Genomic DNA, 12,592 nt, shown 5'->3' on the forward strand with positions numbered 1-12,592 from the left:
GAGTTCAAAGAGGGGTCTGAGGTAGACAACATTTCCTGAGAATTATTACAATCCCTAGAAAAACTAACCATGACAAAACGGTTCCACCTGGTTGAAGGATATATGAGACAACAAAAATCCCCAGACTTAAACAAAAAATGTAATAATGCCAGAAACAAAGAAGCAGGTACTGTTATGTTGGAGTATTTACTGAATCATCAGTTAAAATCACATTTCAGTTATAATAATCGATGGACATGAAAAAGAGGCAGTAGATGAGAAACGAGTGATGCAGGTTTGTAGCCTACTGAACATATTATTTCATGTCTACAAGAAACCAAAGCAAAATATTGAAGTTGATAAGGTTCAGGGAGCACAAATAAAACTGAAAAGTATTACCAACAACATTATAATTCTGTCAGAGGGGGCAAAAGACTTGAGACATCAGTTGAATGGTATAATGCCATGAAAAGAAATTACAACATGAATTTCAAGGTAAAACAAACATAAAACAGTGTAGTCAAATTATATCACAAAATGGTGAGAGAATTATTTTAAGAAAGACACTAAAAGTAGTAGATAAGTTTTGCTATTACAGAAGTACAATAACTGGTAATGGCAGAAGTAAAGAGGATACAAAATGCACATTGGCAATACCAAGAAATATGTTTCTGAAAAAGAGGAATATTATAAAATCTAATTTAAATTTAGGTGTAAACAATTATTTCATGAAAAGTGTTTGTCTGGAGTGTAGTCATGTACAGAACTGAAATGTAGATGACAAACATTACAAACAAGAAGAAAATGGAACTTTTTAAAAGATGCCGAAGAGAAGAAGGGATGGGTTGGCAGAATGCATCCTGAGGCATAAAGGATTAGTCAAGTTGGGAAAGAAGAGGAGCAGTGAGACTAAAAATTGTAGCAGTATACCAATGCTTGATTACAATAAGCAGATTCAAGTGGATGTACATTGGAGTAGTTATGCAGAGACAAACAGCCTTTTACAGGATAGACTAACATGGAAAGCTCCATCAAATCAGTCTAAGGATTAAAGATCATAAAAAAAGTATCACACATTGTGTCATATTTTTTCAGTATACAGTTGGCATTAATGATCATGCCTTTTTACTATAAATTTCTGCTTATAGTGAAAAGCAAATTTTGTAATTATACCGTTTTCTCCCTCCAATTACTTGTCAAGCTTTTATCTCTGCAAGTCAAAAGTCTCCAAAGTTCCGGAATATAGACTGTAATGGAGAACCACCACCACCACCACCACATAAAGATAAGGCCACAGTGAGCTCAGTATGACACAACCCCACTAGGCCAGGCTCAGTGAGCGGTTGCAATGAAAGAATCAAAGGCACCTGCTCTCCAATCTTTCTCAGACGATTTTACAAAACCTATTTGGTAAAAAAGCTTGATTTCTACGTTACTTTTGTACATCAACTTCAAGGTGAAATGCCTATCATTTGCATCACTTAATTAACGGTCATTGTTATCGTGATATTTTGAAAACTTTGGAATGGAAAATAGGGGAGGCTATAATTTAGTGTTTGGTGCATACTAAACCATATGTTGCTGCAAATGAAACTTGGGTAAGATATTGAATTTTTCTTTAGACTTGAGAGGAGGCCATTATACATCTCCGATATTGAGAAAATTGATTTTATGTAGCAAATTCACTCCTCGTCGAACAAGTGCGAGACTGAAATATTCAGAACATTCTTCATATCTCATACACTCTTTGAGATATCTAAATGAGATTTTGGCTAGAGGTAGCACCAAATAGGAGAGTGTTTTGCCACATGGTTAACATTCAGAACTTTATTTATGGTGATTTACCAGAAGCTGAAGTTTTTATTTTATTTTTTGAAACCCGTACTGTAATTTTTGAAAGTCGTCAATAGCTAGTGAATATGAAAAATATGAAATTTCTTCTCTTATGTTATTGTAAACTGACACAGTGACATTTTCTGTAAGCTATTGATCTCTCTGGTCACCAACTGTTTGTTTAACAAGACATTCTATTTCAGGATTCTGTCTCAAAAACTACTGCAAAGTGATGCAAATTATACTGTGTTTTGGCAAAAGAATCAAACTTAAACCTGTCAACAAGAAAAATGTAGCTGTTGCTTATAACTGATGATGATTCTTCAAATAAGAAAGGGTTAACATTTCAGACAAAACTAGAACACCAATTCTGTTGCAGTTTTAGTGAAATCGTGTAACACATCATATTTTTAACAGTGAAAAGCTGTAACTGAAATTTACCAAAGGATATTTTCCCTTTCTTTATCTGAGAAAAAAGAAAATAATTCAAAGCAAAAAGTGTACCATCTTTTCTTTCCTACACTCATTCAGAGTGAAGTGGTGAACATCTTCACCTTGTATCTTTTTGCGTGTTAAACATAAATTATCCATATTTATAAGCTGTTTTAAACTTAATGAATTGTATCAAAAGGTTCGTAAAGTACTAACTATCTTTCCCGAATGAGAGCACTTGTCTGCGAAAGGCAAAGGTCCCGAGTTCGAGTCTCGGTCGGGCACACAGTTTTAATCTGCCAAGAAGTTTCATACCGACTATCTTGTTTTTTGTAACTTTATTAACCACAGATAAACAGGCATCAAATACATCAAACAAAATGTCCCCACACTCTGTGATCAAAATGGTACTGAAACAGAGGATGACAGATTAAAGGCCGAAATACTAAATGTCTTTTTCCAAAATAGATGACAGAGGGGTAAAAAAAACAATTAAAATCACTCAAAACAGTAAAGGCCGCTGGACCTGATGGGATAACAGTTTGATGTTACACAGAGTACGTGAAGGAACTGTCCCCATTCTTGCGGCGGTGTAATGCAGGTCTCCTAGAAGAGCGTAGCGTTCCAAAGGATTGGAAAAGCGCACAGGTCACCCCCATTTTCAAGAAGGGATGTCGAACAGATTTGCAGAACTATAGACCTATACCTCTAACATTGATCAGTTGTAGAATTTTGGAACACGTATTATGTTCGAGTAAAATGACTTTACTGGAGACTAGAATCTACTCTGTACGGATCAGCATGGGTTTCGAAAAAGACGATCGGGTGAAACTCAGCTCGCGCTATTCGTCCACGAGACTCAGAAGGCCATAGACACAGGTTCCCAGGTAGATGCTGTGTTTCTTGACTTCCGCAAGGCGTTCGATACAGTTCCCCCCAGTCGTTTAGAACAAAGTAAGAGCATATGGAATATCAGACCAATTGTGTGATTGGACTGAAGAGTTCCTAGATAACAGAACACAGCATGTCATTCTCAATGGAGAGAAGTTTTCCAAAGTAAGAGAGATTTCAGGTGTGCCGCAGGGGAGTGTCGTAGAACCATTGCTATTCACAATATACATATTCACAATATACATATTCACAATATACATATTCACAATATACATAATTGACCTTGTGGATAACATCAGAAGTTCACTGAGGCTTTTTTGCGGATGATGCTGTGGTATATCGAGAGGTTGTAACAAGGGAAAATTGTTCTGAAATGCAGGAGGATCTGCAACGAATTGATGCATGGTGCAGGGATTGGCAACTGAATCTCAATGTAGACAAGTGTGATGTGCTGTGAATACAAAGAAAGAAAGATCCTTTATCATTTGGCTGCAATACAGCAGGTCAGCAATTGGAAGCAGTTACGCCCATAAATTATCTGGGAGTAGGCATTAGGAGTGATTTAAAATGGAATGATCATGTAAAGTTGATCGTAGGTAAAGCAGATGCCAGACTGAGATTCATTGGAAGAATCCTAAGGAAATGCAATCCCACTGCTTGAATATTGCTCACCAGTATGGAATCCATACCAGATACGGTTGATAGAAGAGAGAGAGAAGATCCAACAGACAGCAGCGCGCTTCATTACAGGATCATTTAGTAATCGCGAAAGTGTCATGAAGATGATGAACTCCAGTGGAAGACTCTGTAGGAGAGATGCTCAGTAACTCAGTGCGGGATTTTGTTGAAGTTCTGAGAACATACCTTCACCGAGGAGTCAAGCAGTATATTGCTCCATCCTACGTATATCTCACGAAGAGACCATGAGGATAAAATCAGAGGGATTAGAGCCCACACAGAGGTATACCAACAATCTTTCTTTCCGCGAACAATACGAGACTGGAACAGAAGGTAGAGCTGATAGAGATACTCAAAGTATCCTCCGCCACACACCCTCAGGTGGCTTGCGGAGTATGGATGTGGATGTAGATGTAGATGTAGATGTAGATTTCTAATAGAACGCAACTATGCGTTTTTGGTGCAGACTAGAACTGACCCAGTAAACTCTTCAGCTATTCTGAAGCCATGAGAAAACTGATGACTTACAAAACATTGCCTCACTTTCACTGATGAATTAAGAGATGTTTGTAGTAAGAAGATTCACTCCCTCACTCTGTATAGGGATAGGAATGGAAAAATGGTACATTATTTGCCATAATTTTTCATATGTCAAAGGCAAATGAAGTGTGGAAAGAAAATACTTTGCCAAGTTTCACTGTGTCAGTTTACATTAACATAAGAGAAGAAATTCCATGTTTTTCATACTAGCAAATTCTCTTTTCACAAGTTGTCTATGACTTTTCAAAAATTATAGTAGTGGTTAGAAAAATAAAACAAAAACTGTAGCTTTTGCTATATTGGCACAGATGTAGTTCCGTATGTTAACCATATGGCAAAACATTCTTCTCTCTGGGTGCCATCGTTGGTCAAAATCTTGTTCCCATACCTCAAACAGTTAGCGATATATGACGGATGTTATGAATACTTCATTCCCGCACTTGTGTGATCAGAGATGAATATGCTACTTAAAATCTATTTTCTCGAGATTGCAGACAGATAGAGACCTACTCCAAAGTCTAAAGCAAAATTAGGTATTTCATTCACAGCAACATATGGTATGATATGCAAGAAGAAAATCATAGCGACCCCTATTTTTCATCGCAATGTTTCTGAATTTGTTACATATATAGGAAATACCACAATTACTATGAGCATTAACCAAATAATGGGCATTTCGCCAGGAAGCTGGTATACAAAGCTACAAATAACACAGAAATCAAGTTTTTTTACCAAATAGATTCTGTAAAATCATTTGAGACAGACTGCCTCGATTTTGTCAGTGCAACAATTTGCAAAGCCTGGCCCGCTTTGGGTGATAACACAATGAGTGTGCCATGGCCTTTTCTTTAAGTGGAGGTTGTGGAAACACCTGACAGACATTTCTCAATCCACCCATGCATGCATGGGGCTTTCTCCTTGTCTGATATGAGAACTCTTGAGAGGTACTCGCCCCTTCCACACAGCATTTGAAATATTTGATTGTAGTGGTACATACAGGATGAACAACCCGATAAACTATTTCATCACACCCATAAGGCCCAGTTCCATGATGGATCAAGAAGATATATTTTCTTATTTTACACTTTATTAAATTAATGTAAAAGGTCCATGAAAAATAACATCAGACAGAAAAATTAATCTAAAGTAACATCAGACAGCATTATACACTGCTCTAAAAAGTGCAATGAATGGTAAATGTGTACAAGTATAATATTACACTACAAAAATTTCAGAAGAGTATAAACATAGCACAAGAGAGTAGTGATTGTTTTTAATCTTTTACTACTATGTAGTAATAGTTAGCTATTTATGGATTATTGTCAGTCTCTCTTTTAGAAAAGAGAGAGGGGAAAGTGAAAAATAAATGTACAACATCTAAATTTAGTATACACAGAAACACGATAGAAAGAGAGAGAGAGAGAGAGAGAGAGAGAGATAGAGAGAGATAGTTGCTTAGCAGTCTGACAATTTGAAGTGCTGCACATGGCCTCCACAAGTCACTGACGTAAATAAAAATATAACAATAAAAAATAAAAAAGAATAATAACTGGTTGTGGATATATCTCCATTTGACATCATGTCAAGCTTTTGTAAATATGATTATCGTCATTTGTTTAAGGTTTTTATCATCAGTAACCATCTTTGTTTGTTTAAATAAGATACAGTCTGACTGTGTGAGTTATTACAATATATTCAGTTACAAATTTTGTTACAGATTTATCCAGAAACACAAAACTGTCAGAATCTACCAATGTGTATGCTCAACGCAAATTCTGATATTTAGCAGAGACAAAAATTCAGGTACACAGTGTAACTGTGGATGTCACCACAATAGAAGCTTTTCCCTGTTTTTTCCTTCCTTATTTTTATGACGCAAAGCAAATTACCATAAGTGATCACATTCAATTTCTCAAACTTTATTGTTTCTGAAAAAGGCTCAAGGAATGCTGCACCATTTAATTTCAACATACTCTTTTATTTTCAAAGCACCTTGGTTATGTAAAAGTAGAATGGGGTCAAAATTAACAGCAGCAGTTTGCTATTCCAGTTCCCACCTTCACCAGACTTATTTAATATCAGTTTCATTAAACTACACCACTAAAATTGAAAAAAATGTCTTCAACTTAAACAACAGAGGTACAGATTAAAAGATTAAATACTGTATTGGATGTACTTGGTAAAATATAAATAATTTAAGCAATAAAAATAACTCAGCAAATAGCTAAGGTACTGAATCACCTGCTCTGAAGCTGTTGAGAACTTTGAAGCAGGATTTGTCTGAAACCTAATAACATTATCAGTCTTGTTGATATGCCTGTCAACAACTCAATGCCTCCATTGAGTTGTTATCTTTACTCCATAAATTATTTATACACCAAAAGCTTATTCAGACTGCCCATGAGATCAGAATGATACCGATAAAGACAAGGTACTGTGTGTTAAATCAGAATATACATGACTTTTTATTTCACTGGTATGTAATTCAAGGACCAATAACTAAATAAGGTAATTTGCTGCTATCACTTCTAAGCCACTGTATTTTTTGATTAGTAGATGTAAAAAGTAGTTGCAAAGATTATAGTTAGGAAAATTTTGCTCTTACAGCTTCCTTCATTTCATCCAGGAAATGCACTAGTTGAATTTTTGTTCCGTCATTCTCAGGCAAGCGACCAGCACACTCAAGACAAGCAGCAAATGAGTGAACATTTGGCGCCACCTGATCTTCTTGCAACATGTGCATGATTTCCTTCACTTTTTTTAGATTGCCCTGTTAGGAAAAATGCATAATTTTCAATTTCTTGAGTACATAAATGGTAGTAAACCATATCTCATTAAATATAAGAGTGCACACACATTTTTTTTTGTTTTTTAGGAGTGTCTACTTACAATATGCTGAAACAGAAACAGTTTGAGCAATTACCCACACACACACACACACACACACACACACACACTTTCTCAAATTGCTTACCTAGACTACTGTTATAAGCTTTAATAATTTACTTCTTGCTAGTTTCCTAAATCTGTGGTTCATTTTATGTGGTATCTTAAATAAATCCAATATTGCCCAAAATTATCCCAATGTACCAACCAATGACAGACCATACATAAGCAAAGGATGAGTAACAACACTTTTCATTGTGTTTGAAAATTCTGACAGGTTTTTATTCTGACATGAGCATCACCACATTTCCTGTAAGAATGAATTGTCATCAGCTTAATGTGATATGCAACACTGCACCATTGTAACTGCTTCACTATTTCAGCTAATGGGATCCTCTCTCACAACATCAGTGTTTCAGGATAATAAAACTGGCAAGTGATCTTTATAGCACATTACGATTTTCTCACATCATTATTATTCTGAGGACACTTATGTAGTGGCAGGCAGTAGTTTTATATTTGATAAAACCGTTTCACTGGCAAGAAATTGAGTAGAATCGATGAACAAAACAAGCAGCTTCGGGGATATGAAATGTTTTAGTCATGACTTAATCAATACAAATAAAAATGTAAATCTTCATATGTTCAAAATCGTGTATCTTTGAAACTTCTTGAGCAACTGCTTCGAAATTCTGATGCAGCATTTCAGGCACATTTGTAGATGCCTGTTTCTTATATTTATTAAATACCTGAGACGTTTTGAGATTTTTTTGTAAGAACATTTCCCTGTTATTAAATTTATAAAAAATATATATTACATATATTTAAAAAATACACATATAAAAAAGTGTATTCCAATGCAACACCCTGCAAAAATTTCGAAGTATTCATTCAATAACTTTCAGAGATTTGTGATTAGGAACATTCACAGTTTCTATATAAGTACAAATGCAGATGTTTATTGCTTCACGGACTGCTTTGAAATTTTGACACAATGCTGAATTCTAAAATGGGCATGTTTTTAGATACCAATTCTTTAATATATGATGTACATTATTGTTGTGACTCGCCGATCATTCAAAGTGCCACTGCACAACTACGCGCGTCCTCTACATGTGGTGCTGTCTGCTAGCCATGCAGCAGCCGCGCCACCGAAGCGGCCACTAGACTTGGACTCAGTGCTCATTTGAATGTTACCGTGTTCACATGTCTTGCTTTGTCAACTTGCTCAGTGACTTATAAGTGTTGCATTTTTTTGAAATACATGTGTTCAACTTGATGTTACAACAATTGGTGATGGGGTAGTGGATTTTTCCTTTTCATCGTTGACCCACAGGTTTCCATGGCTACTGTCGAGCAACTATTGCACGGTTTCATTGAACAGCAAACACTTCTCACAAATGCGATTCGTGATTTCGTCGCAGCATCAAATGCGGGAACAAACATGTAAGTCTCTGTTCCTTTCATGGATTTCACCTCAAAGGTATTGGTTGTTGTCGCAATTGGCTCCTTTGAAAGATCTTGCATTTTTGTCCTTTGCTGAAATGTGCTCACTTCTATCTGTCTATTTTCAAAAGCAAACGCATGTGGTAGCCTCTCGTGTTACCTTTTATCATTGTCAAAAACAACCGCATCAATCCTATCGCACTTGGGACGCTGAACTTCACGGAATCAGTCAAAAGTGTCAATTTGTTACTGATGTTGACAAAGAATCCTATGCCGATTCCATGGTACGGGATGCTATTATCCGGTCGGCGCCCAACAAAGAAGTTCGGCAACGTGCCCTTCAGTTGGCTAATCCGACTCTAGATGAAGTCCTATCCATCGTGCAGTCTTTTGAAATTTCTCGTGCCGCTGGGGCGCAGATAGAGGCGTGGGGTGACGTCGGGGAAATACAACCTCTGTGTGCTGTTGACAACACGTGCGATGTGTCCCTGCCAGCCGACGTGGCCGCAGTATGCTCCCACGTGCATTATATGTATATGTATATATCTACAAATATCATGATGTTCAGGATCTGTCTATATTAGGTTACTACAGCAACAGTCATAAATCCCCACATCAAATTTAAAAAATACTGTACACTTGTTATATTTCTCTTGGACAACTGGCTTGAGTTACAGTCTGCACAGAACTCAGATAAACATATGAGTAGTTATTTGTGCCTTCCAGCACATAAACATAACTCATTAAGTATTCCTAGCACCCGAGTGGGGACCTCTCTGGTAAACAGAAGGACTGTTATGAAAGATACACACGCTCTGAATGTCTGTTATCTTCTCTGCAGTCTTCTCACATCTTTATCAGCTTTCACATTTTTGTCATCCCTTTCATGAATTATGCTGTCCTCCACAGCTTCCATGTAACTTTCTTTTTCTTATTTTTTCTCCAGTTCTTTTGATGCTCGCATGCCTCATGCAATTTCTTTCCTGAGTTTAGTTCATGTATTTGTTTCCAGTACCCTGTCAATATTCTGGAATTTGAATGCTGATTGCATCCATAATTACCTCCATCTCCTTACAAAATTATTTCTTCGAATGATGTATGTATGATTTTTCCTCCCCCACTTTATCTATAATTTTATTCATTACATTTTCTTCTGTCCTCCAATAAAATACAAATAAGTCCTAAAAGATTGGCAGTCAGTGTCTATTTTCTCTATTGGCACATTTATCCTGCCTCAATGATTGGTACCTAAGCACTTTGTTTCTGTTTTAAGTGTTAATAAACATGTATTTGTAAATTACAAACTGTCACAAAATCAAAGTCAAACAATCAACACTAATTCACACACATCAGTACTGTCGCACACCTATCAATGATATTCTCAGTCATATCTCAGGTTTTTATTAGTAATTACCTATCAATAAAATAGTGAAATGTTAATTATCTACATACTATATTAATATTTTTGTCTACTGATACTGAATAATTAGAGCTTATGTTAATCAGATTACCTACCATTCAGAAAGTGGGTGCACTCAGCGGCTGTTATGTGACTTATAAATTATAGAGTGCAGCAATCAGCCATCCTTTTTTAGATTTTATTTTGCAAATCCAGATTTCGGCTAATTAGCCACTATCAATGCATGTAAGTCCCTGTTGTTCGGGCATCAGTCACAGTTCTTTAAATACTCACATCATCTGGTGAGTATTCAAAGAACTGTGACTGATGCCTGAACAACAGGGACTTACATGCATCCAGAACAGAAAATAGTGCATTTAGAATGTGTAGTTGCTAGCTGAAATCTGGATTCACATAATAAAACCTAAAAAGGACAACTAATTGCTGAAATCTATCATTTATAAGCTTATGTTAATGTGGGTTTGTGAGTAAGTGCCAAGTTACTTACCACTTCTTTAATTTCTGGTAATAATCTGTTAAAGTAAAGAATGCAAGCTGTACTACAGTTCACAATACAGGTTCAACTGCATGTCCTATCTGTAAGTGGTTGGGTAATCAGCTGAAACACTGTCAGAATCTAAGGGCATACAGTTTGCAATATGACGACAGCAGTGTTCAAGCCAACTTTAGAGTCAAGGACAGCCTTTCTTTTTTAAGTCTGCCTTGGCTCCCATGACAAGAAAGGGATATTATTTCTCTGTTCTCAAAATATGCCTGTAATACCACTGTTTTCCTACCATTTCTATGGATACACAAAAAACTAAAAAAAAAAAAAAAATACAAAAAATTAAGAGTAAAGCAGTCTTCAGTTGGAAGTAGAGTTTAAATTGCAAGGTGCTTTAACAAGCGAGATCCTGTTAAGGGAGCAAGCCTCTATCTTGTTACAATACATTATCAAGAGACTTCCAGTTTAACATACAACCTGGAGCACCATGAAATTTGGAATTGTAGTAAACAATAGAGATGTACTCACAGGACTGTTTTTTTAAAATATAAATATCCTGTGAGGGCTTACAGTCTTTACATAATTAACAATGTTTAGCAAAGAAACGAACTGTAATATCTTTTACGGTGGAGTTTAAGCGGGAGGGGAACAGAACCAGAATGGTACAATATTAGAACTTGAGCCAATTAACAACTGAGAGAAACAAAATTGACACACAAAGACTATAACATACAAAAGCAAGAAAGAAAATTAGGATTTAATGCCCCATTGTTGATAACATCACTGAGGTAGAGCACAATTTTGACTAGGGGAAGGATACTGGACTTCTCTGTTCAAAAGAACTTGTCCAACATTCACATCAGGTGATTCAGGGCAATCAAGGAAAACCTACATCAAGATGGTCAGACATGGATTTCAGCCACCATCCTATTGAATATGAGTCCAGTGTGTTACCACTGTGCCACATCACTCAGTCATACGACATATGGAGCGAAGAAACGGACAACACAAAGTCCACTGCACACATCACCAATTATGGTCTCCTGTGAAGGAACATCTGATAGTAAGGAATACACTAAACAAACTTGATAGATAAGAATGAAAACATTAGGAAAGTAAATTCGCAAATACCACAGCACACAAAGTAACTCAAGTCAGTTGGTAGAGAGTACTAAAACAGCTATGTAACAGGATAGGTCATATTCTAAGGAAATATGACTTTAAATGTATTTTCTAATCACTATCTGAGATTGAGACTCTTTCAAGGATCTTGATTTGCGTACAGCAGGTTTCTACTGTATCCCATGGAGTTGTGACATGTCATGCATCAAACTGACCATCAGGATCACAGAGGATGGATGTAAAGAGCACAAGTGTCACACACACTTACAAGAGCTGAGCAAATCTGTGATTGCAGAACACTGTTTCAACAGCACTTATCCGATGGAATATAGCAACAATATACTGGTATGAGCTTGCAGTTACTGGGATAGAGTTGTTATGGAAGCTAGTGACAGTAAACTAGCAAATCACCTTGTAAATAAAAACTGAGGTTTCTGCTTAAATTCTGCCAAGTCCTAGTCAAACAACAGAGGGAAATACTTAGCACTACTTGCACACCTAATATTAATTAATGTATCACTATTGATAAAGACCGGTGTTGGTTACCTTTAATTGTGTGGTGGTATTAGTTATTTATGGTTTTTCTTTCTTTCTGTGTCATATACCAAGAGTTGAAGCTGCCATTCATAGCAACGTACCATTTCATTTGAGCCTTAACAATGAGGAGGCTTTACCAGTCATAATATTAATGGCTGCCAACAGCTTGACCCATATTCATTCACATAAGTTATTTGAACATTTGATACACTAGGAGCAGCTCAGATTTTACATCCATCTTATTTCCGGAAAACATGGAACTCTGTTGTATTGTTTAATGATGATATAGTTCTGAATAAAATGTTCCAGAGACAAAATAGCCATCTGGTTGGTTCTCCCTGTGG

At 36.4% G+C, this 12,592-nt stretch overlaps 1 protein-coding gene across 1 annotated transcript in view; it reads right to left on the minus strand.

The window, feature by feature from the left end:
* The window catches only part of LOC126326121 (DNA-directed RNA polymerase, mitochondrial), a 272,901-nt gene that overhangs the window by 233,096 nt on the left and 27,213 nt on the right, over window positions 1-12,592 (minus strand). Inside the window, exon 6 of the mRNA XM_049995553.1 lies at window positions 6,959-7,123. Coding sequence (XP_049851510.1) covers window positions 6,959-7,123 — 165 coding nt within the window. The remainder of the gene's footprint in view (window positions 1-6,958; window positions 7,124-12,592) is intronic.

Source organism: Schistocerca gregaria, chromosome 2 (assembly GCF_023897955.1).
Source record: "Schistocerca gregaria isolate iqSchGreg1 chromosome 2, iqSchGreg1.2, whole genome shotgun sequence".
NCBI classification, from domain to species: Eukaryota; Metazoa; Arthropoda; class Insecta; order Orthoptera; family Acrididae; genus Schistocerca; species Schistocerca gregaria.